This window comes from Carassius gibelio, chromosome A25 (genome assembly GCF_023724105.1).
Source record: "Carassius gibelio isolate Cgi1373 ecotype wild population from Czech Republic chromosome A25, carGib1.2-hapl.c, whole genome shotgun sequence".
NCBI classification, from domain to species: Eukaryota; Metazoa; Chordata; class Actinopteri; order Cypriniformes; family Cyprinidae; genus Carassius; species Carassius gibelio.
The window spans coordinates 5,397,139-5,425,093 of record NC_068395.1 but is presented as its reverse complement, the minus strand read 5'-3'; the positions used below and the strand labels follow the sequence as shown (position 1 = coordinate 5,425,093).

At 35.3% G+C, this 27,955-nt stretch overlaps 1 protein-coding gene across 4 annotated transcripts in view; it reads right to left on the bottom strand.

Moving 5' to 3' along the window:
• Positions 1–27,955, bottom strand: part of LOC127947485 (cytosolic carboxypeptidase 4) — a 150,842-nt gene that overhangs the window by 50,537 nt on the left and 72,350 nt on the right. For all 4 annotated transcript variants that reach the window (XM_052544644.1, XM_052544643.1, XM_052544646.1 and 1 more), the window contains exon 19: positions 19,961–20,141. In XM_052544644.1, coding sequence (XP_052400604.1) covers positions 19,961–20,141 — 181 coding nt within the window. The remainder of the gene's footprint in view (positions 1–19,960; positions 20,142–27,955) is intronic.

The following is a 27,955-nucleotide window of genomic DNA, read 5'->3' as shown; positions in this document are numbered from 1 at the left end:
ATGAATCCTACTGTAGTCGCGTATAATTCAGCTGTCAAACATGACCTTCCAGCTTCCTACGTACTCTTCCAGAACACTTTATATGTATCACATGTGTGTGGCATGTCTAAAGTGCAAGGTAATCAGCTTCAGTGACAGGCCCCCTTCTCCTCTACTGGAATAGAGGCGTCACTCAGGTCTAAACAAGAATCTGCATTGCCAAAACCTGTTAATATCCATCAACATAATAGGGAGACGGCACCTCTTTCAGAAATATAAAATTAAAAGTTAAGCTCTCCTTAGCTGTGGCTAACATACATTGCAACTGGTTACCAGCAATTTGTCACCACTGGCAGGTCCCCACGTTGGGTGCCATGTGCTTATTTAGTATCCTGCTTTCACCCGAGACAGTAATGATGTCTCTAAAGTATTCTACACAGTGTTAATCTTAAAGAATGATGTTTAATTGCAAGTACTGAGTGTGAGATTGCTACTGATGGTTTTTCTTCATTCAGAATGATTATTCCTAAAAGGTAGCAATGAAAGCGGGGTTGATAAAAATGCCCTTTTGTCATGCACGACTGGATATTATCACCTGTGCAGATTGCATAAGGGAGATCAGAAGTGGCCTTGTCTTGAATATTCATGTTTTACTTTATTCATGCCTGCAGGGCACACAAATTATCATGGGGAAGACAGAGTCATAGGAGCTTGTTTAATATCTCCCATTGTTTGGCGTGGCAATTTTAGAAGATGAAGCAAATACAAAGACTCATTGAAGCTCATTGATCGGCTCGCTCGCTTGCGAATTCAAATATTCATGATGAACTTGGATTTTTTTTAATCAAGTGGTCGTTTCATATTCCCTTTGTAATGAGGACTGAAATCTTCATTACACATGCTCTGTATTCTAATTTCATATAATGTGTAAGATGCCAGAGAAAGATAAAATATTCAATTATTTTCATAACGCGTAGAAGAAAAATACCACCATGGCAACCGAAAAATGCTTTTGAGTTCAAATATTCAGGGATGGGATTATGGTACTTTGAAAACATGACTCCGTGACCCACATTCAATCAGGACAGACACCTTTTTAATTGACGTGAATGAAATGAGACCGTTTAATATATGCAAATTTAGGCTTGTTTATTCACAAAGTTAAATGAATATTGAAAGTCATGGGTTGCGCAACACCTGACGTTGATTAATAATCAATATCAATAAGCAATATTTATTGTCCATTCACAGTTCATTTCACCAGCCCCTCTCCTATCCCAAAATGTGTAGACTTTAATTCACTTTATATATATATATATATATATATATATATATATATATATATATATATATTAGGGGTGTAACGGTTCACAAAATTCACGGTTCGGTTCGATACGATACACTGATGTCACGGTTCGGTTCGGTTCGATACGTTTTAGATACAGCAAAATGTAAAAACATCTCAACTTTTCAGAATGCCGCAAGCGCACCGCGGGTCATGTGACAAGAACCAACCAATCAGCTTCATCCTTTCCCGTAACAACGTTGAGAGCTCAGCCAAGATGAAGGAACAGCTGATCATAGTTGTATGGATTGCAATTTTGAAATAAATTCAGTAGCAGAGCTACTGCAAGCGATTTTTAGAGCTGCAAATCCATTTATCCTTCGCTGAAATTTCCGCGTCTCATGGAGAGAGCACGTCATTGTTGCTTAGCAAAGACAGACGCCTCATGAGCGCTTCTGCCCGAGCGCTTTGGAAAGGAGGAGAAAGACGCGCTTAGCGTTTTCCATGCGTTTTTAGGCACGATATGTGAACGGCCCCTAAGGCGCTCGCTCACTCAGCACGCGCTGAAGGCTCGTTGCAAAATGTCTAATGCATTTAACAGACCAGAAATATAAGATCCTAAAATAACCAACAGGTCTGGTGTTTGGGTTGGATTCCCTGTAAGCTATAGTTTCTAAATGCTGCAGGGATAGTTTGCTGCGTGCATGTTTCTCCTTTTTTTCGTATTTTCCCAGATAGTACTGACGCATATATCCCAGATATTCCCGCTGGGTTTTTTTTTTTTTTTTTTGTAATCCCGCTGGTGTACCCTGTCATGTTGCAGATGCGACATACCGTTGTTTTTTTATCCACCACTCTCTTGCCATCACCATTATAGCTTAAAGGGAATCCAAAGTGCACCCAAACACCAGACCTGTTGGTTATTGGAGGATCTTCTCATTTCTAGTCTGTTAAACGCATTGGCTATTTTGCAACGAGCCTTCAGCGCGTACTGAGTGAGCGAGCGCCTGCTGAGTAGCCTAACATAAACATATAAGATGGTGTTTTTTTCTTCTTCGGGAGTGTCAGGGGCGTTGCCTGTTACGTTGTTTGGGTTATTGGGCTACCTTGTTGAACGCATATCATTATATTTCTTTCTCTCTCTCTCTTTTTTTTTTTTTTTCAAATATAATTAATTACTCCAACGAACCGTTCGGTATACATAATGCGTACCGCGTACCGAACCGAAAGCGTCGTACCGAACGGTTCAATACGAATACGCGTATCGTTACACCCCTAATATATATATATATATATATATATATATATATATATATATATATATACATAAAACAATAGGTTCACAGAGCTCTACAGTAGTAAACATTTGAAGTGGATAAAAAAAGATCATCAAAGTTGTCCTAAGACAAGAACAGGTATTTTTTTGGTTTTAGGACAACTTTGATAAAAAGTTTTGATCCACTTCAGATGTTGACTACTGTAGTACAAATGGGCATGCATGTAGTCAAAAAAATTTACTGCAAAAGCCATAAATCTCCCTCTTGCTCACTTGCATCTGTGTGTGTTATGTACTGAAAGATGTATTCTTCTACATCTACTGTAAAACAGTACATCAGCACACATGACCACCCACACACACGCTTGAATCTTGAAAAATGTGGAGATTCACTTCGACTTGGAATAAATCACTACAACTGCCTTCTATGGCCAAACAGTCACACCGTGGAATTCAAACGAGTTTCAGGTAAAATACACAGGTTTCAGCTTAATTTGAATATGCATGCATGTTTAACAGAGCACCTTGCTCTTCAAAGACATTTCATTACAGTGCTTTTGTTGAAAAAAAAATATTAAAGGTTTAGCTTGTAATCTAATAATCCTTTTTTTTTTTTGTTGTTGTTATTACAAAATTTTCATTTTCCACTGCTGCAGTGTAACAGCTTCTGTAATGAAATGTTTTCCATAACTCAGAAGAAGAAATAAGATCAAATATGCTAAATGATTCACGTTTTAGGTTTTAAGTCACTGAAAAATATAAAAAAAAAAAAAACAAACATGCAGGATAGTAAAAAATAATAATAATAATAATAAATGTCTCATTAAAAAAAAAAAAAAAAAAGCCTCCACTACTCAAGGGGGCGCTACAGCTGCCTTCAAATGTCTGCGGCATTAAACCATGTTAAGTATGCTAGCTCTTGCTCTACAGGATTCTCTTCAAATTGTTGTTCTTTCCAGACATTATTGAGGACTATATGTAAAATGGAATAGCCAATTGAGAAACTGATAAATCAATTAAATCAGAAGCAATTCAAAAGAAGCTATCATTGGTTAATGCGACCAATTCATGCATACGGCTTAATTTACTAGAAGCTGACAGCTGAAGACTTGTTTACATTAATTATTGTTTACATTAATATTGTGGCAAGCCTAATGTTATAAAACACATTCTGGCACATTTCAGAAAACAACAGCATGTATTTGCAGCAAGAACTTTCATTCAGTACTAAAAGTAAAGTATACAAAAAGTAAAATTAAAGTATGTTTAAGATCTTAACATAATGAAACTCCAAATAATTTGAGATAAAAGTCCTCACTTCATCTCAAGCTATTATTTCTAACAGAAACAGAAAATTCCTGTCTGACAAAATGTGCAGCAGCAATCTGTCTAAGTCTACATTTAGGTTATTTAAACAGGCTTCAATTTGCATGGGCAATAAAGACTTACAGTTTCATTAGGAACATTATGTGTTACTGACATGAAGCTGTCGCTTCACATTTATGGCTAGTGGAAGTTCTGTTCTGGTGGGTTAACTGGGGTTGCTGGGTATTCATTTGGCTCTTTTGATGCAAGCAGAACAGGCTAACATCTAGATAATAATTTGTTCTCCTCTCAGCCGTAATACTTATCTTAACATGTAAAGATGAAAGCGACGTCAAACATGCAAGTGTTGTTGTTACCTACTAATTCCTGACACTCATCTGCTAAGACTAAGTAGCGTCAAAACAACTAGCATGACACACCATCACAACACAAGTAAAGGATTAAACTCTTGTTTTGCTCTCAAATGAAATGTAACCTAAGCTACATCCATCATTTGCGAAATGACAGTTTTATCGTACATTTACACTCCTACATTCAGCTTTTGCCTGGCAATCACTGGATCAGAGTTTAGTCCCAGAAAGTTCTGTATGAGTTGAGGGGGATAAAACGAAGTGCTTCGCTTACTCATAGCACTCAGTGTTATCTTGCCCGGACAGGATGGCTGTAATACTGGCTTATGTCTGGCTGTGTAAAAATCTAAACACATACATGGCAATGCTATTGTACAGTTCTGGTGATTTTGCTAGCAGACGACAGAGCATTTTGTGAAGCCTGCAGTTTTATTCAGATATAGCTCACTGTGTCTTAATTTGTCCACAGGCAAGAGTTGGCACAGGAACTTCTTCCTGAGGGGGAAAATGAGCCAGACTCAACTGAAAGCACAAGGAAATGATCATGTGCAGAGGAAAATGCTCTTCAAGTCATTTCTGAAACAAAAATAAAAACGTACTTCACTATGGAGCTTTATGTTATTTTTTAAATTTGACAACAAGAGATATCTGGTCCCTCATGGGATATGTCTTGATGTTGAATGTACATAAACTAAAAGTAATACAGGGTTAGAATAACAAGAAGGTGAGTATGAATTTCTATTTTTTAAGTAAACTCCATTTAACATCATAACTGTGTCATTATTTATTGTTTGCTAACTTCAAAAAAAAAAAAGAAAAGAAACTAAAGTGACATTCAGCCAAGTATGGTGACCTATACTCGTGCTCTGTATTTAACCCATCCAAAGTGCACACACAAAGCATTGAACACAAACACACACTGTGAACACACACCTGGAGCAGTGGGCAGCCATTTATACTGCGGCGCCCAGGGAGCAGTTGGGGGTTCGGTGCCTTGCTCAAGGGCACCTAAATCGTGGTATTGCCAGCCCAAGATTCAAACCCACAACCTTAGGGTTAGGAGTCAAACTCTCTAACCACTAGGCCACGACCTTCCATAACTTTCAAGTATCAAGTCATCCAGTTTTTTTTGCTAACTTTTCTTCCCACATTACTTGAGAGGCACTAATAGTGTGTATTCTTCCAGGCTCCATGCTAAATTATATTGCTTTGTATTCTGCAGGTCTGAAAAAAAACATTACCAGGCCACCCTGGAGCAAAAGCAACCGAGAAGTGCTTCTTCCTGCAGGTTATAATGAGCACTGTATTCATTTGGTCTTACCAAATAAGAAAGAGAAAAATATTCACATTGTCATTTCATTTTATGACTTTTTCATGACCAATCTATGACCTCCAAGGTTTAATTGACAAGTTTCTAACAGTAAAATAACAGTGCCTATTTAAATTAACTCTTGAATTTGGGTCCAGCAAAAGCACAGTATGCTCTAAAACTACGGGAAAGTTATTGTGTAAAATGACACGATTTTATCAAAACTGAGGGTGACTATTATGGAAAGAGTCGGTTTACAATTAAATCTGGTAGAAAGGTGCACGCTATCAGTGAAAAGCGTACACTGGGTGTCAAGTGGTGGATCACAAGAAAAACAAGTGAAAAAAACAAGAACAAACAATGTTACATGGTCAAAAAGAACAATCAAATATATAATCGTTCACATCACTGATGTTGACAATATATATATATATATATATATATATTTTTAAATACAACTATAATAAAAATAAATTATAAAAAAATAAAAAAATATTGATTATAAACAAAAATCTAGCAAATAAAAAAAATTAATAATAAATTAATAGTAAAATTAGCAAACAAGCCAAACAACTACAGAAATAAAACAAAAATAAGCAAATAAAGAAATAGTTGTATTAATATTTTATAGAAAAACTAAAATAATTTAAATTAAACAACCCAAATAACTAAAACAAATAAATGATAATACTAAATTGACAAATAAACAAGAAAAATAAGCATATGAATAATGCTTATAAACAACTAGCAAAATAAATAAAATGATTATTATAAAATAAAAGAAGAAATTAATGAATTAATTAATTAATTATAATGAAAAATAAGCATAATAAACAGATTTAAAAAAATCATAAATAATAATAAATAAAAGATCACATTTCCCAGCATTTCCAGAGTGTTACCGAATATATTGGAGCATGCAGGATGCATCCACTTGCGCTAATCCACTTATTTAGAATTATCTTTTATGGGATATCATGCTTGCTTTCCATACGTCAGCATGGTAGCCGGGCTCCAGAAGGGGAACAGATGCCATGTTATGAATCTGCATTACATCCGCAAGAGTATTTATTAATCCGGGTCATCATAGAATGCCTGGTGGAATTTAGTCATAAGCCCCCGGTCTGTGCTTTCCATCTGTTGACTGTGTTTTAACATACTTCTGAGTAGCTTCATCTCCAACACACAGCTGATAAAGCCAGTTAGATGAGTGCTGAAGCGTCTTCAACAAATAGAAAACAAAAGGTCAGTTTTCCTATGAATAAATTTTTCCAGATGTTTGATTCTGTATCACAGCTCTGATAGGCTCTGTGCACATGCAATTTCCTGTGACACTCAGCTAGCCATTTCTCAAGTCCTTATCACTCATATGTCCTAAAGGTGATGATAATTACAACCCTCAAATAACTTGTGGCTTATACCTGATGACAAAACAAGGTCTGAATCAAAAACAACCAACACAAATAAAAAAATCTGATATGTTAAAAACTAGTGTACTGGAAATATGCTTATGACCGCATTACGATTTTATCAACATACAACGAATGAGTGAGTGAATTAATATATTGAAAGAACCAGTTGTTGTTTTTTTTTGTTGTTGTATTTTTATAATGTTAATTGAAATATGTATATGTATATATACATATTTCAATTAAGATTATGAAAAAAACTGGTTCTTTTTTATTAATTAATTCACAAACTCATTCATTGTATGTTGATAAAATCGTAATGCAGTCAAATCATATATATATATATATATATATATATATATATACACGTGTGTGTGTGTGTGTGTGTGTGTGTGTGTGTGTAACTTAAACTTGTTTTATTACAGATAGTTGCTGAAGTTGTTAAAATAACAAAAACTGAAATAAAATGAATCAGAATTATATAGAAAACATAAATAAAATTACAAACTAAAATGAAAATGAAAATAGAATATATAAAAAACTGATTCAAAAAATTTATAATAAATAAAATACATAATAAAAAACAAATTAATAAACAATATATAATAAATAATGCTTATGAACAACTAAGCAAAAAAGAAAAAAATATAATAACAAGTAAATAAAAGCAAATAAACAGAAATTAATGAAAGAATGAATGAATGAACAAATTAATATTACTAAGAACTATAATTGTATCAACAAAGCTAAAATAAACTAGTAATCTAATAAGTAAAAAAATTTAAATCATATAATTGAAATTATTTGCAAATAAATGTATAAAATTCTAATGATAAAAAAATGAAACAAAATGAAACAAAAATCAGCAAAATAAACAAGTAAATATAAAAACATTAAATAAATAGCACTTAAACAATTTATTAAAACATGCAATAAATAAATGTATTGTTTATTGCACTACTATGTATTTATGAGGTGAATCATGAATGCAACAAAAATGAATTGACACATAAAATAACAATACATAGCCTAACTAATAAAATTTAATAAGCCTAATAAAACTGATAAAAGGCAATAAACAGCACTATGCATTTTAAAGCATTTAGTGTGCAATGCCAGGATATCTGGGACAACATGATGTTGTAATTATGGAACCCCTTAATCATTTTTTAAAGGTTGTAACTAACCGTATATAAGAACTAATTCACAGAAATAAATCATACTTCTAATCACTACATGGAAGGTTTTAAATAGAGTCCGGGGGCAAGGGCCTTGAGATTGGACCCAAGACCCTTTTTTCTGTTTTATCATGTCCCATCTATTGTGACTGATCATGGGCCTGGTCTGCTGAACTCTGGTGTAAACTAAATGGATAAAGCTGCCAGCACAATCCTAATCTTGGAGCCAACAGGTCCCACAGCCTCTGACAGCCAGATAGCTTGTGGAACAACAAAAAAGGGACATTGAGCCCAAACCGAAAATGCATTCTCTTCTTTCAGAATGGGGGGTGGCTTGAATAAAAATAAGGCAAAAGGTATCTTGCATACCATCAAATCATAAACATCTCTCCAAGCATGAAAAGTTACATGCCGGTCAGTATCTTCGGTCAGTTTCATCATCCTCCTTGTCTTTTTCCCCTCAATGACAAATGGACCATACTGTGCTCTCTCGCAAAGATAAGCTCAGAATAGTATTCGCCCGTCATCTTTTCTGTCAGCTTTGATTTGGCCGATGCCTCACTGCGTGCTTTGAAATTTCCCCGTCTTCAAGCAATATCAAGTGTGAACTTTTGTAGAAGCAAGCCTTTATTCCTCCACATAAAGGTGCAAAACAAACGTCTTTTGTTCGTATTTCATCTATAAAAGATCTAATCCAATATGGAACAAATGCATGACCTTGAAGTGTATTTGAAGGTGATTTATTTCAGCACATCTTGATTCAATTACATTCACAATGAAACCCAGATTTCAAGGGTTATAGTTCACCCAAAAATGAAAATTCTGTCATAAATTGCCCACATAACCATCCAGGGCTCGCAAGATTTCAAAATCCCTGGTAGCCCTTCATGCAGCCACTCTTCAGATTTTGGTAGCCAAAGATGAATGTAACTAGCCGCCCATATATATATATAAGGCAAAAGGTATATAAATATATATAATTGTTAAACTCTCATTCTGATAGCACTGATCCATTGGTGAAAAAAAATAAAGAGGCACACTCATTTAAATTTTTTGGGTGAACTGTCCTTTTAACTTGGTGGGTTATGTGCCTGTATATAGTTATTGGACCAATTGTACCCAAAGAGGACTTCACAATTCAGTGCACGCAGCAACAGAACTGTGCTTGTTCATCAGATTAACTGACATTTCCACCTGGCTTTCTGCATCTTTAATCTGTAACACAGCTGGAAGCCATTAGAATCCCATCGACATATTTTCTGTAGTAAGTATAGATAATCAATAATCTGAATTTAAGGCGCTCAGAAAAAATAACCAACGTGCATCAGCGCTCTGATGACGTGATGGTTGGTTTCAGATCCAAGCGGAGAACCCAAATGGATTATAAAGGCCAGACGTTCGATACGGATCAAGTATCACTCCCTGGAGATATTGCACTTTAAGGTGTTGGTTAGGTTTAATTTACCTTGCATGGTATGGATAGTGACATCTTGTCTAAATAAATCAACTGATGTTCTTGATGGTGTTGTTTCATCCAATCGGGCTAGTGGATCATTTTCACGCCTCTGGTTTCGACCATCGGCAGATACAGAAGAGCAGTTAGACGGATGTCCCCAGGTCACAGCCATTTGTTCTGGATAGGGCGGCTTCTTCAGTTGTGTGTGTCCTCTCCATTCCCCTCCATTGAATACCCTTTCAGCGTGTGTTTCTCTTTTAGGGTGACATCCAGCGGCTCATAAACATGAGGGCTCACCATGAGAGATTAGCACACAATGAGTGCCTCCACATGTGAGAAGTGTGGCCGTGTAGCTGCCTGAAGGCCTGTCTGATGAGTTACGCCTCATGCTAGTCAATATCAAAAGACTATTGATTGTTGACTCACATTATGGTTTCTTAGTCTCTTAAAACTACCAATAAGGGCTAAAACCATCAGAAAACCCTCTTCAAAGACAACATTATAAATGAAAGTGGTCTGAGCCTAGAGAATGGAGATTACGTTCTAGTCAGAGAAAATAAATGGATATAAATGAACAGAAACCAAAATAAATGACCAATACAAACACCACTATCATCTATCATCTAATTTTTTATATCTTTCAAAATGTTTTCTATAAAAGTATGTTAATGCCTCAGGGTATAATAATAATAATAATAATAATAATAATAATAATAATAATAATAATAATAATAATAATAATAATAATAATAATAATAATACATTTTAAAATTTAAAAATGATTATTATTATTCTGCATTTAATTCTTGTAACTGTGACTTAGTTTATTGCCATTAAAACGTCATATATCAACTTGTAATTTATAGTATATTACTATTGTTTTTATATATGAATTATATTAACATACTTGGTATATTGTCATAAAGGATTTGGGGTAGATCAGATTTTTTTCTCTTTTGTAAATTAACATTTATTTAATCAAAATGACTGGAAAAAATAAATGTATTATTACAAATGTATAATAATCTTAGGCACACATTACTCCAGCCTTTAGTGTCACATGATCCTTCAGAAATCATTCTAATATACAGATTAAGCGATCAAGAAACATTTCCTATTATAAATGTTGAAAACAGCTCCTTAATATTTTTGTGTAAACAGTGATTTTCTTTCTCTTATTTTATTTATTTATTTATTTATTTATTATTTTCAGGATTCTTTGATGAACAGAAAGTTAACATGTTTAAATATGAATCTTTTGTAAAGTAATAAATGTCTTTACTGTTAATTTCCCATGCAGAATAAAAGCACTGAATTCTTTCTCCTGTACCTTTTATCCTCAAAAGTATTAAATGCATAAATAAATAATCTTACTGAATGGTAGTGTATATCACCATGTTACCTTTGTTACTGACTTAATCTCTTGCATTTGTGACTTCATATCTAAACATTGTGACATCTACATTTATTTTCTTATATTTGTGATATATTATCATGTTAACTGTTAATACCACAATGTTGCATAATATTTAAAATTTGAGATTATATATATATATATATATATATATATATATATATATATATATATATATATATATATATATATATATATATATATATATATATATATACATACACACACACACAATATATACAAAAAACAAACCCAATTTAGGTTTAATATTAATGTAATGTATGACTAGACAAAATATTGTCTACATTTAAAGGACATTTTCACCAAGACAAAAACAACTGCAATAAAACTGTACAAATTACACTGGGTGGCCATCATCTGTACTAAAAACCAAGCACCTCCGAGGTGAAAAAGAAAGGAGGAGCTGAAGATGGTGGGGGCTTGGCTGTGGTCACTTTTAGCCCAACAGAATGATGAACAGCACAGGCTGATATTCATTTGTCTTCTACCTGTCTGCCTCCAGCCCACGGGGGCCTCCACAATATGTCACTGTCGTATATTGGACCGCCTCCATGCATCAAAACATTTTAATACAGCTCAGCCCACTTCCACCCATCTCCAAGGTTGAGACTGTGGACAGGAAGTCGACCCTGATCTGTGTTCGCCTCATGTGTGACACAGTATGAATCAATCCACGTTTTGGTGCCTCTTCATGCAGCATTAACCATAAAACGATCGCTGCACTCCCGACGAGAACAAAAGCTGAGCAAACCGTCTCATCATGAGATGTTTCAACCATTCTGTTGTTTTCCATCCTGTCTAGGGAAAACATACGAATGAAAGGAAAAACACACAACAAGGCTGGAAATGAGGGGCTGCAGGCATCAGAAAACAGGCCGAGAGGACAGATGGGGTGTGCACTGCAGATTACAGAGACTGTTCAAACAAAAACTGTTTCCAGAGGGACAACTGGGAAACAAATCCTTGTTAGGAGGGATTGATTCAGTTTGTTTTTTGTTTTGATATTAGGGATGAAGGCCAGCAGGACACTCTGTGGAGAGGATAAACGCAATGAATTTCATGTCACATGACATGAAAATGTATGATCAAGCTAGGTAGATCAGAGTCCGGCACGGGTCAATTTTTGGAGACCCGTGCCCGCCCGTACCCACAAAGTTCAGCACCAGATCCAACCAGTCACACGTGATAATATAAACATTTAATCCGCACCCGCACAGACCTATTAATATTTGGCCCGTTACCCGACCAGCACCCACGATAAATCACACACGCTAAGGGGAAGTCGTGGTCTAATGGTTAGAGAGTCAGACTCCCAATCGAAGGGTTGTGAGTTCTAGTCTAGGTCCGGACGGAATTGTGGGTGGGGGGAGTGCATGTACAGTGCTCTCTCCACCTTCAATATCACGACTTAGGTGCCCTTGAGCAAGGCATCAAACCCCCAACTGCTCCCCGGGCGCCGCAGCATAAATGGCTGCCCACTGCTCCGGGTGTGTGCTCACAGTGTGTGTGTGTGTGTGTTCACTGCTCTGTGTGTGTGCATTTCGGATGGGTTAAATGCAGAGCACAAATTCTGAGTATGGGTCACCATACTGTACTTGGCTGAATGTCACTTCACTTTCACTTTTTTTAAACAATTATGGATTTACTTTCGCTTTTTAACTTTCAACTTTCGTTGTTGAGTTTGTGTAATGGCAATTTAGACATACAAATATTGCGCATATTTTCCATCCGCACCACTACCCGCCCGCAAGGAGATAATTAATTAAAGGGGACCCCACCTCTTGCAGGACTCTAAGGTAGCTAATAATGAATAGAGGGAAATAATGAGTAAAAACATTATATCCTACTTCTTCTAAAATATATAAAAAATACATATATATATATATACACACATACATGAAAACATGAGAGAACCAAACAGAGAGTTGTCAGAGAGAATGGCCGGTTGACTCATTTCATCAAACAAAACATGCAAGATACAACCTTAACTTGTGATGTAGCTAGGTATATATTAATGAATAGAGCAAAGTTGAGCAAATTCAAGGCCAGTTTCTCCTTGGAATGAAAGATGCACAATATTATATCCCACCTCCTCTTCTGCAGCTGGTGCTGTGTTTGTCCAGGCGGCCAGTACCTTGAGAATAAAGGCAGAACCTGCGTCAGCACCAGCAGCTGAACAGGGTCAGGCGATCTCAAATTTCCTGTCTGCAGAGGGGCAAGGGTACTTCACGCCCCAAGACTTCAACAGCCAGAGAAAGCGTATCCTGCTGGGGCCAAATATTTCAGCGTTGCTCTCGCTTTACGAAGCTGAATCATTTCCGTTGACGTGACAGTAGTGTACTCTGTGTCCCTGACAGGGGTAAAGAATATCCCAGCTGGGTTATTTCATTACCTGAAAGCTGTCACTGGAGAGTTCCTGTGTGTCAGCAACAGGCAGAAAGTTGCAAAAGTGAATTAGTGCTCGGTGTGGTGCCGGGCACAGCTGAAACTGACTCATCTCGTCATGGTGACTGAGTACATTTGGGCATGGGCAAGAAATGAACAAATTGATAATGGACAACAAGTTACTTCAGACTGAACGGAACATGAGGTTTTAGTGGCACTTTGTTATGGAGCTGAAAAGGCAAGCTGCAAACGTCAAGGACAATTTTCTTCAAAGTTCTGATTTAATAAGAGGTTTGCAGATAAAACAAGTTGACCCAAAAATAAATAATTTCTTTCTGAAATAATCCATGTAAGGTTAAATTGATGGGAATTGAGAGTCACACCATTGAAAACCATTAGCTTAGCTTAATTCCATAAAGTTTACTAGCATAGTCAGTTGCAATGAAACTTTCTCAAAGATCTTTATAATATTATGGCCACTTTCATAGCAGAGTTGCGTATAACATTTCTTTTGTTTTCTGCATTTGAGTAACAACAAATGTCTTCAAAGAACGATACTAACTTCTCATTGAGATCAATAAGAAATGGAGGGAAATATCTAGATGCTTTTTATATTTTTTTTTTTTACATATTTTATATTATATTAAAATAAAACATAAAAAGTAAAAAAAAAATATCTTACATAAAAACATTTAAAATAAATGAAATAAGTACAATTAATATATATTATTTTTTTTTTTTTTTACTTTTTATATCTTTATTTTATATTAAAATAAAACATAAAAAGTAAAATGCAATTAAATAAATAATTTTAATATATAAAATATAAAAAGTAACCCTAACCCTGAAATAACAAATATTTATATAAATATAAATATAAAATTGATATTGGTCCTAAAAAATAAAAAAATGTGAAAAACTTTTTACTAAACTGTAAATGTACACTGTCATGTCAAATTCTTAAAATAATTAACTATTGTACAGTGCAAATAAATAAACAATAATAATAACAAAAATCTTTCCCAATTCAGTTCTTGACTAATCGGTTGATTTATGTCAACTGGTCAAGCAGACAAAGCATTTACAATGCACATCCAAGTGTCAAAACTGAATATCTGAAAGACAAAATTCAAATTTTAGGATCAGCACTGTAAATTTGTTCTTGGCTGTATTCATTCGGTTGAGAAAATGGTCCTAACTGAATCCTTCTACACCGATGATCACTATATGAATATAAGGTGTCAGATCGACTGATCGCAATGTAGAATCTACTCAAAGAGCTCATATCCTAAACAAATAACAAAGAAATGCAGATATGTGTGTCATCTTTTCAAAACCGATTTTCTTGAACATTGCATGGGGTGAACAGAAGACACTCAAAAGCACTTGCATCCCAGCTCACATGCACAAAAGAGGCCTCAAAGGTACATATGCTGGTGCGGGTACACTGACCCAGCTTGTATGGGCAGACAGCTGTGATCGCTACATCTTAAACCCTTTTCAACCATTCTGTGATCTGACAGGCTGGTGAAAAGTCTTTAAAGTTCCATTGACTCTCCAAACCAAGATTATACATCACAGCCTTCAAGTTTCCACTAGTTGGTCAATGGTCAAACAAATTCAATTTCAGGCATAATTAAACTCCATCTTGCATCTGAACTAACAAAGCGTGATTTACTGCTTGCTTGTCGGTTCGTTTTAAAGAGTCTTTATTCAAGCAAACAAGCCGATCGCGTTCCTATCCAACACTATATCTGGATTGTTAGCCCACACAAGCACTGGCGGCTTATGAGAGATCTCACCTGGTTATTCGGCACGGTTAGAGAAAGCACTGGCAGATGCCCACTCAACTGTGCTGAGCGCAGCCTGATCCGTGCCAGACATCGGGACGGTGATTCATGCGAATTGCCCTAAATGGTTCCAATGTGCCAAGCTGATGCTGTCCTGGGGAATAGGTGTGGAATAGTTGTCAAATATGTCCAATAATCAGTGAATCAGATACATCTGTCCTCTCTGGTGAATGCAAAACACTTGGCTGTGGGATATGAAGATAGAAATAAAATCTCTGCCATGTGGCCTATAGCAAAGGACAATTTCAGGTTTGATTCTGGCAAGTGTAATCTCTAAAATGTACAAAAGGGCATATTTTGATAATCGACTAGTTGGCTGGCTTAACAATTAGCTGACTAGTCAGTCACAAGTAAGGTCAGATAACAAATAATGCATTTTTGCATTCCACTGGTCTGCTTTTGTTGCTTTTCTATGTAAACATGAGCTAGATGGACATATTTGACCGCTCACATCTCGCATCTTTTTATGGCTTTTACAACACTCTAAAACACGACACTCAAATTCAAAGTAGATCACATCTAAAATAAATGAAAATAAAAACCACACTTATTTTCTATGAAACCGTCTTGCATCTAAGTTTTTAAGTGTGAATCGGTGGGATTTTTTTATTTATTTTGTTTATTTTATGGGGAACTTTAAATTGTTGAAGGTGGTGAATTCATTAGGGTTCGAATATGGACAATTGGTCGCTGGTGTATATGGATTTTTATTTTCTTTAATTTGCATTTTAGCTTCAGAGTTTGCTTTAAAGGGTGTGAATTCAGAAATGCATCTTCTCTGGTTAAAAGCTTCTCTAAGAAGTTGCATCGCTAAATTCAACCCTTTAAAGCACTGTTGGGGTCAATGCAATTTATATATATATAGATTTATATAGATAGATAGATAGATAGATAGATAGATCTATCTGGGTCGCGGGTTATGTACAGCTGATGTGCAATTCATATGGGAGTTCACGATGTTGGAAACCCAATTCTATTTGATATTACCGAGAGATGCTTTTGACAGCAGCCTCTCTGTTCACATCTCTTGTTTTGTGTCATGCTAAGCCAAAGCAGAAAGTGAGCTCTTTCACCCCCAAACATGCCGCTCAGCAAGATAACACCAGACGCCAAACTGCTGTTTGTCACAAGTCACATCTGTTTACTTCTCCCTGTCCCTGCAGTCAACAAAAGATTGCTCAATGGATTGTCTTTTTCGAATTTCAACAAGAGACTCACACAGATCTATGTGAATGCTAATGCTACATGCTACATAAACAGTACAGAGGGAGCTAAACTTAAAACCTTTCGTCAGCAAACTGAAGCTGAAAATTTGAAATTGAAACTGAAAACAAATGGTGTAACATCTGCATGCTTCTCAGGGGTTCCTTTACACATTTGACAGGTTTAAAATTAAAAGGCCTAGATTGTAAAACTAGTCACAAACTGTAGCTTTCTGTAGTAAATAATGGCCAGTATATAAATCTAAGTTGATTAAAATAAATTTTTAAGCATAAGTATTCTATATAACAAGTCATAAAACTGATTATTATCTAATTTACTGCCAGTAAGCCACAAATATGAGTAATCATAATCATAGTATATTATCTAAAAGTACTGTAAAATGGCTAGTGCTAATAGCATTTCACAATGAACGCCGCTTCATGAACACTTTATTCCTCGGTGTTAAAATTAAATTCAAAATGGACACAGGGTTTCACAAAACTTCAGACCCCTTGACCTACATAATGGACATTTCCCTTTGAAATTTCTAAAGTCTGTGATGAATTTGATGGAAGCAAATGTGACCTTTTCGCACATTGTCATTTCCATTTCAAAGGGCTTGCAACACCGCTGTATTTATATCTATGCAATACTGCATTACCATATAAATGAAACTGACGAAAGTACCCATATTTAGAAGATGTCCAATCTTAAAAGTGAGCTCTGCCGCTTTCCAAGTGTGCGGTGGACTTTATGGAGGTGCATTTGTGAATTCTGTTGCTAAGCTTTCAGCTTTTGAACACACTAACAGTAAGAAATGTAATAAAACTACAAGGTTATTTATCTAAATACACAATGCATACATTAATGTTGATTTCCGACTGCAGCTACATCTCTTTCAATGTCGACAGACCTAGCGTCTGTGTTATTGAGGATGTGAGATCAGCACTAAAGCCATCAAATGCTCTCCCACGTACTTCAGACCTGTCACCAAGCAACAAGCTGCCCTGAAACTGTTAATAAAGTCCTCACACACAGGAAGTAATACCCTAAAGGTGAATTTTACGCTGTGTTGAAGTGAAATTTAAATTTGTCACAGTAATTTGTGAAGGCTTATGGGAAAACAAATACTGAATGGGTTCCAATAGAGTGTGGGATTGTATTGGTGCATGTGTAGTGAAATTTAAAGAGACAGTTCACGCAAAAATATAAAATGAATTTTCTCACACTCATGTAATTACAAACCTGTATTTCTTCAGCTAAAAAAATAAATGATAAAAATAATAAAAAGATAGTTTGAAGAATGTGCCAACTGTTTTTGTCCATACAGTGAAAGTCAAAGGGTCCAAAACAACAACAAATTGGACCCTATTGATTTTCAGTGCAGAGGCAAAAATAAAACATATATTGTTTTCCACAAAAGAAAGTCATACAGGTTTGGGAACAACAAGCGTTAGTAATTCATCAAAAAAAAAATAATAATAATTTTAGTGAATTAACCTTTTAATAGCTTAGAACTGTGATTATTTCTAATAAGATTAAAATCTCAACTCCACTTCCGGAAATGTCCCAGTTTTACAGCATGTTCAAAATGTCAAACATCAAAACCAGAATCATGAACAAAATCAAAATCTGGATCAGAATCAGGACATAAAAAAAAGAAAGAAAGAAATTACACATCACCAACACACCAACACCGATCGAGTCTTGACCTCACTTCCTCTATTCTTTTGTTCATAAATACCACAACGTTCACAAAAACCAATCTGGTCATTGCACACTTTCGGACTTGGAGCTTATAACTTCAGGAGATCTTGTCTTTATCATCCACACATTTGTTATGAGGTCACTGGAGGAATAAATCCTCGCTCTACACCTCCATTCTCCGAGCATCCTCTCTAATACAGTTAGCACGCCTGATCAATAGTGTCGCATACAGAAGCTCACATACTAGTGATAAGGAAGAGGCCATGCAACGGAGGAGACCCCGCTCTCTTGGCAAGGAAATCAGGTCACTCTCAGTAGTGAGGAAGCTGCGAGGAAAATCGATCATTCCCTGGCTGTGAATAGAGTGTTGATAAGCTGGGTAGGAGAGCTCTTAAATAGGGATGGCCACAGAGTTGACCTCTGTATTGGTTTTACACATGTAAATACTATCTAGCTGGGAACAGCAGGGGAGATATGGCGATATCCGGTAGATTAAAACACGCTGGCATTTGTCTTTTTCATTTCAGCACTCAATTCCAAGGGCAAAAAGGTGACTGCCTTAATGTGTGCAGCTCTGTTGGACAAGACGGTGACTGAACTTTCAGACAGGAAGAAATAGCCTGCTTACAGATGCCTAAGGCAATCATGAATAGTGCCAAAAGCAGGGACCTGCTATACTGAGATTACAGCGAGAGGTAATTTATAACCAGCAGGCTATGTTGAAAAGGTTTTTAGTTTAAAACAATATGGTGTGACCTGCCATTGTGAAAAAGGAAATTAATCAAAGGATCTATCGATCTATCTAGACAAAGACATAAAAAATAATAATCACAATTGTCATAATTTCTTAACCTTGTTGCTATGACAGAGCAAATTATTTCATTTAATACTGATTCATGAATATATTGGGGTAAGGGGTGTAAAAGTAAGCGCAGCTGCTTTGTTTACAGTGGTATCCAAGGAAACTCTATCGCTGCTGTTCCATAAGCGCCACCTGCTGTAAGCTAACACTAATCATGCTCCCTGTTCTGTACATTAGTGCCATAAAACTGGGTTTTCCTATTATAGAGGTAAATCAAACCCTGAACCACAAAATCATTCATAAGGGTCAATTTTTTCTGAATAAATAAGCTTTCCATTGACAATATTTGGCAGAGATACAACTATTTGAAAATCTGGGGTGCAAAAAAACTACAACAATCTAAATATTGAGAAAATCGCCTTTAAATTTGTCCAAATGAAGTACATAGCAACGCATATTACTAATAAAAAATTTAGTTTTAATATATTTACAGTAGGAAATTGACAAAATATCTTCATAGTGCATGGTCTTTACATAATATCCTAATGATTTTTGTCATAAAGAAAATTTGATATTTTTTTACCCATACAATGTAATTTTGGTTATTGATACAAATATACCCCAGCGACTTAAGACTGCTTTTGTGGTCCAGGGTCACAAATGTTCCTCAATCAGGGTCCCTTACCAAGGTCAAATAACACAGAATGAGCAAAGGTGCCAAAGGCACACCAATTTATTCTTGCATTCAAAAACTGTGCAAAAAAACAGCACAGATAATTTTTAATAAATTCAATGTTTTGCAAGAATTAAATCACCTTTATTTATATAGTGCTTTAAACAAAATACATTGCGCCAAAGCACTGAACAACATTCATTTGGAAAACAGTGTCTCAATAATGCAAAATGATAGTTAAAGGCAGTTCATCATTGAATTCAGTGATGTCATCTCTGTTCAGTTGAAATGTAGTCATTCACACACGATGCGGGTATGTTTGTGTATATATACATACTTGCCATTAATGACCCCATCAGGGTTGAGCATGGGGATGATTTTAAAGATGTAGGCCTCTCTCAAGCTCTCGGCTAAAGGATCACTGCTGCACAAGAACTCCAGCGTGCCCTTCAGTACCCAGCTGGCATTGCTCTCTCCTGGATGAACCCTTGCTGTAAGCACCACACATGGCCGGTTACCTAAAAGAAACATGAATATGAGAAAACAGGTTTTAATTTATAAACATACTGCTTTACCATACATTTATGTATTTAATACCTGTAAATAGTAACCTGTGGCATTTAGTGTGTAGCTTGCATTGTGGATTGCTCATTTTTTAAAAAGGAGAAAGCCACCAAATCAGTGTGACACTGTGCTGTCACAACATTATACAGCAATTACTGCGCGTCAAATTTTCGGTCGGCGTCTCCCTTGACTCGTTTCATCTGGACGGGAAAATTACATCACCTTGCTTAGCAAGTTTACAAAGCCAAAAGAGATGGACAAAGCTTATCAAAAACACATTAACATTTAATTTAGCTTGACTATTATGGCCCTGGCTGACACCCCACAAAAGACAGCAGAAGGGGCGACTAATTTGTGTGATTCTGGTATTGATGATTTCATAATGAGTTTCTGCATGGCCTCTGTTCATGCGCTCTTTCACCGGCTCAGTTTCATTTTCTGTATTTAATTGAATCTGAATATGTCCATGCAATTAGGCTGGAGTGATGATTTTTTTTTTTTTTTTTTTTGAGCCATAAATGAGAACCATTATTACTGCCTTTTCCCATAATAATGAATGTCATACATTCGTCGTGAATAGCAAGTGACCTACAATTTTGCATTCAGCATAAGGGTCAATGACAAATAAGGATAGTCAAAGACGATGAAAAGACAATTATTTTGAAATAAGAAATCTGCATTTATGTCAGTTTAACACCTTATAGAAAAACTTTTTAAATCACTTATAAGAGAAGTTTATAATGGCTGTAAAAAATGTACATAATTTCTTTTTCAAAACTATTTTCAAGTTGTTTGTTTGTTTGCTTGTTATTTTTTTATGAATATCAAAGTTCAAGTAATCTAATTTAACAGGCAATAAAAGGATTATTACACTTTGACTGATGATTTTATTTTTTACTTTAAACCCAATTCAAAAAGTACTCAAATAAATGTTAAATATTTTTTATCCGTGCAACACAATATAATGTAATATATATTTTTTTGCACTTTGCCACAATATATTATGGATTTCATATATACTGTATATATAAACACAAACTAATAAAACAAGTTAATCATGTTCCTAGATCCATTCAAACATTCAATAAAAACGGAGGCTTAATATATTGGTATTTATAAATGGTATATAAATGTATTTATGAAAATAAATAAACATAAAACTATAGATGAGATTTAATATTTATATATTTATTTATACAATATCAATTTATTCATATTATTATTACATACTAATATAATATTAATAATACTAATAATATTATTTAATATATTCTTTTATATCAATTCCAATTTTTTTATATACTTTAGATGATGTGGCAAGTATCTAATCGAATTAATAGTTATTTCAATTTGGCTCTGAAAATACCCCAAAAGAGAATTTTAAGCCATTAGTGTGTTAAATTAAAAAGAATATCAAGTAGATATATATATATATATATATATATATATATATATATATATATATATATATATATATATATATATATATATATATATATATATATATTTGTTTTTTATTTTTTTTATTTTTTTTTTTATTTTTTAAAGATCATTTTAGAAACATTTCAGTATTTTTGGATACAAATCAATACAATGAAAAATCATACAATTAAAGTCATTTGGTAACCAAATCAGCCTAGTTCTAAACATTCTTCATTTTTTTCCTTCATGTTCCATAAAAGAAAGTAAGTGACCAGGTTTGAAATTACATGAGGGTGACAGAATTGACGACAGAATTGTTCTTTTCACGTGAACTATCACTTATTACTATTATTATTAATGTTGTTGTTTTAATGAATGATATTCTAAATAAGAAATTACAACTGCCAAGCAGGTGGAGGTAAATGGGGTGTTAATTACAATTACAAATAAATTCAAATGTTTTAATTGTGTAATTATACCTAACTAATAAATTAAATTAATGCACTAAAATGATAGCCCTAATTGTTATATAATATATAAAATATAATTTATGTAGATAATGTGTTACATTATTGACAATTACACAACAACACATGATTTGGTTTTATTTGGTTTCACTACTCAAAATAACTATACCAGTGGTTTTCAAACTGTGGACAGCATATATTAATATTGTTAATATATGTAAAAATGTCTAAGTCATAACACAATAACATACTTTCATATATATAATTAAATAACAACAAATAAATATTAAACTGTAACTATGCTTCCACTATTAAAGCTCGCTGATTGGTTTAAGAATAAACCACCAATTCATATTTTTGCTGCATATGCTTCAGAACAACAAATTCAAACATGCATAAATCAAGGCTGTCAACAAGGTCAACATAAATGGCTGTCAACATGTTCCCCCCTGACTGCTTGCTCTGCTGACTGTCTACCCGCTGCCGAGCTCTGCCTGGATCTGGTTTTCTCGTTTTGTTGAGCGGTACCAGCCAGAGTTATTTTCTGTTCATTGCCAGTTCATTTTAGGGCTGTGTGATTAATAGAAATCGTCATAAAATTAATTGTAAAATAAATCGCTTTATAGCATGATGTTTCGCAGCCCTGGCCTCCCGCAGTATGCTATCTGATCCAATCAGAATGCAACGTGCCTAGCGCGAGAACAGAACAGACTGGGCAGATGCCTACTCCAGGTTCACAGACTGTCTGTGATGCGCCTTTTTTCCGAGCCCATATTAACGGATCAGAGCGTTCACACTGCATGAGGTAAAAGGCTAGAAATAAAAACGTGCGAAAATAATTAATATCTAGCACATGAGCATAGAGAGATTTGTGAGTGCACAGGACGCAGTTTAAGTGAGAGGAGACACGTTTTAAGTGCACAAACTCTCTCCGGGCGAGGACAGCGTGTATCAGAGCACGCACGTCTGGTTTTGTGACAGAGCAAAGGAAATCTTTGTGTGAACAGAGAGATTCACACTCGTGCATTATTTTAATGTGCTTTCGCGTTACATTAACGCGCTCTCGCTGCTGCTTCTGCACCACGTACACTTACTGCAAACTGCAAACGGAGTAGGCCTAAGGTTTTTTTTTTTTTTTGCCATAAGTCTTTACATTTTGTTACACATTTACTATAGTGATTATTTTGACATATCTGTTCTAGAGACGTTACAATTTTTGATAAAGCTCTTATTGGTTTTCTTTTGGAAATATGTTTCAAATTAATCCTGAATGCATTTATGACTGTAAAGCATATCTGTGTGTGTCAAAATTCGGATTAAAATTGAAATTGCAAAATTGATCATAGAAATCCCGAAAGTTTTTTTTTTTTTTTTTTTTGTCCATATCGCACAGCCCTAGTCCATTTAATAAATACAGTTAACAATCTAGCTTCTGAGTACTAAGTTATTAACCCAACAATAGCGGGGTCAGTAATTTTTTTTGCAGTGGGCCACACAAACATATGTGTTTGGTTGTGTGGGCCGCGAGCTGGAAAAGGTTGGGAACGACTGAATTGTACCATTCCAAAACGATACTGAAAAAGCAGGTAAACCTAACAAAAGTGTCCTAAACATAAAATATGCTTTATAAATATCACATAAGCTGCACACACTCAATTTCCCTCAAGAGGTGACTGCTCCAGCTCTGCAAAAAAGAAGAAGAAAATTGAGAGATAATTGAAATTCTTATTCAAGTCGGAATCAGAGTCTTGCGATGTGTTCGGCTGATCTGATGAAGTCCTCCCTGCAAACCCTATGTCCTCGCTACTTAAACCTTCACTCCATCTGCCCTTCATCTCTGCGTTCACACTCGTTCACTTGAATCCCTGCATATTCATTTGTCACTACTCCATCTTACCAGTAAAAGAACATTTTTGTGCAATAAACTACCGTTTCCCCTCTATTCTTTTTAGATTAGATTAGATTCAACTTTGTCACTGCACATGTAGGTACAAGGCAACGAAATGCAGTATTCTACATCCGACAGCAATCTGCTCTGCACAAATAAGCTGCATGAGCTATTTTTATCCATCTGTGAAAATAAACCTCCACATATCCATTCCATTTGTATTATTGCATTGATCCCATTTAAACGTTTGCATCCTTAAAAGCCCAATAAAATATATGTTGCTTGCCACACATGCAAAGTGAGTGTACAAAGACGTGGGAGTGCTTCGTGAAGCTACGAGAGAATGGAGTCCTTGGTTAGATCTCTTTGCCGCTACCACACAAGTCAGTCTTCCCACGCTCCCAGTGGGAAGAGTACAGCCCAATCCTTTAAGAGTCGGGCTTTCACTCCGTGTACGGAGGAGTCTTTGGCACACAGTAGACTTCAACCCAAACAGTATACAGACAAAGAGCTAGAGAAGTGAAAACAGAAATTATAAAGGAAAGAGAAAGATGAGAGGGCAAATAGTGCCTTTGTCTCTCCTGTTGTTTCGCGGCTATCTGTGCAAACTTACCTCCCACTGACATTGCCTAAAAACATCCTGGTCTATCGGTTTCCTCTAAGTGTGCATGCATGTGTTTGCTTCTGAATGTGGTGTGTGTGTGTGTGTGTGTCAGGGTTTAAATAGCCAGGTTTATGTGCCTCTGTTGAACAGCACTTATGGCGTTCAAAGGAAAGGCTTTTGAAAGTGGGGCTTATGATCTCTGCTTGTTTCTGGTTTTGACTCTGGTTATTCCTGACACACCTGACGCCTTTCCTGATTTCTGCCTGTTTGACCATTCTTTAATAAAGTGCTGCATTTGGATCCGAACGTTTTGGCTCATCATTACAGCTTGATTCTGTTTGGCTGTAAATGTTTTTTATCATTTATCAGCCGGAGGGGGGGGGAAATAATTCTGAAAGTGATTCTAACTTTATTATTTCTCTATGCCTTTTATAGTTATAGCTGCAGTGTGTACTCTGCTATTCCTTAACATTAAGAACGATTTTTAGAACTATATATTTATTGTTATCTTCATAGTTATCGTCGTTGGTATGAACAGGCCTTTACACCCTGATTTATAAAAATAAGTTAATTTTACAGATTTCAAAATGTCTGGAGTTGTACAACCATATTTAGAATCAGACGTATACCCTGACTTATACATTTAAATTAGTTTTACACATTTTAAAATGTTTGCGGACATAAAACCAAACTTACACACATGGACCTGACTTAACAATTAAGTTAAAAATAACTTAAAACCAGATCCATACATAGATGTGGATGTAGAACTAGACATAGACCCAGAATTATAAAACTAAATCCCAGTTTCAAAAACATGGCTTAGTTTAAGCCAGGACTACACCTTTGTTTAAGCAAATTTAGCAAAAATGCCATAGAAGAAAACATTACAGGTGTGTATCTTGACAAAGAACAATGACACTGATATATTTTAAGATATGCCAGAGCAAGACATTTTCAGTTGAGACAGCTCCAACAGGCATTTTAGTCTGGGACTAGCTTAAGCCTTGTCTGTAAAACCAGGGGGAAATTTAGCAGATTTTAAAATGCGTACAGATGCACAACCACAACCAGACTTAGAACCCAACATAGACACAAACAAAATTAAATTAGTCTTACATTTAATGTCTGCAAGCATTAAATCAAAACTTAGACCCAGACTTACATCCTGACTTACAATATGTATTCAGTTTCACACCTTTTTAAATGTCTGCAGATGAACAACCAGACAAATTTCTGCAGACAAGACCCAGAATTAAATCATGATTTACTAGGCACTGCAGCACTTACTTTAAGTATTACACACTTTTAAAATGCCTGCAGAAGCAGAAATATTCTGGGTGTATGCCTAAATCTAGTTCTAGTACTAAGCCTAGGACTAAGGCACAGGTTGTAGGCTTTTGAACACAGAGTAACACATTTGACTGGTAATGTTATACTTTAAATGGTCATAAACATAGGCCTACACTTAAACATAGACTCCAGCACTGAATATCAATAGAGTAACAAATTAAGTTGCTCGAATTAAACACTTTAATTAAAAACCATATATATATGCATGATATAATACATTTTGTTCAAATGCGGCATACATCTTTAATCAGCAGTTCAACGCGCTAACACACTCTTCACTCACACACACCCAAGGAGAAAAAGTCTCCGCCTCTTGATCGTAAAGTACAAAGGCAGCCTTAAGCTATCAAAACCAATCTCTGTAATCCTTTCCTGTATATGCAAATCAGGTCCAATTAGAACATATCAGACTTGTCCATTTGTAATCATGAGATGAATTTGCCCCGCAAAGCTTATGAAAATGCAGCTTTTAATTTAGCCTTTTATTAATTAAAAGTGTTTCATAGGAGTCTAGCTCATGCTCATTTCTTGGTTTGTTAATTATCAAGCGTAATCCTGTTTAGTGTGACAGTTTTGCCAAAAGCGATCTTCTTCAGGGAGACACTTTCAGTGACAAGAGGATTCGCTGTATTCACGGTGTCCGTGTGTTTTTATTTTTTAATAAATGGGGTGATCCTATTTTTACAATGAGGTCACTTGTATTTTACAACTACATTCTCTGGTTTTATAACCGCATACTTCATTTAGACTCATAATCTTGATTTTATGAGTACAGATTTATTCTCGTTACGCATAACTTCAACACAGTCATAACAAGAGTCGAGCTGTTGGGTAAATTATTGAAAAGCTAAAAGATATATATGGGTTCAGAGTTTTTCCAGCAGCATTTCAGTTGAAATAAAGGTGTAAAATCAAACAGTGTAGTCATCATTTTCACATAACATAGCCCAGTTTCTGGATTCCGTCGGGTTTAATGGGGGTTATGATGTCTATTTGAAGAGACAGTGTGAACATGAAGGACAGAGCGATAGCACAGATTGCGATATTAAAAGAGAGAGGAAGAAAGAAACATGTAGGCTGCAGGATGCATGCCAATGGAGCACAGACTCTGTTAATGCAGAGTCAAATGCAAGCAGAAAGGTATTGCAAATATGATTTATCATTGACTGTCAGCAGAAAGCATGGGCAATGTGACTAAAAGATAAGAACCCTGTATTTCTGTTTAACATGCTCAAAGGGCTTTTCTAAATTAAAAATTTCCACAGCCAAATAAATGTAAATGCACTTATATAATTGTGTAATGCCTTTTTTGCAACATGATGAATTGTTTTTGAGTCAAGTAAGGTCATGTATTTGCCTAAAACCGTCTGTTACCCTGATTTTACTTTGTAAAGGATATTAATGTCTGTTTACATTTTGACCTCAAGATGAGGATAAAGCCTGATAATTTAATAATAATAATAAAACACACACACACACACACACACACACACACACACAAATATATATATATATATATATATATATATATATATATATATATATATATATATATATATATATATATATATATATACACACACACAGTTCCTTCTCAAAAAAATTTGCATATTGTGATAAAGTTCGTTATTTTCCATAATGTAATGATAAAAATTTAATTTTCATATATTTTAGATTCATTGCACACCAACTGAAATATTTCAGGTCTTTTATTGTTTTAATACTGATGATTTTGGCATACAGCTCATGAAAACCCAAAATGCCTGTCTCAAAAAATTAGCATATTTCATCCGACCAATAAAAGAAAAGTGTTTTTAATACAAAAAAAGTCAACCTTCAAATAATTATGTTCAGTTATGCACTCAATACTTGGTCGGGAATCCTTCTGCAGAAATGACTGCTTCAATGCGGCGTGGCATGGAGGCAATCAGCCTGTGGCACTGCTGAGGTGTTATGAAGGCCCAGGATGCTTCAATAGCGGCATTAAGCTCATCCAGAGTGTTGGGTCTTGCGTCTCTCAACTTTCTCTTCACA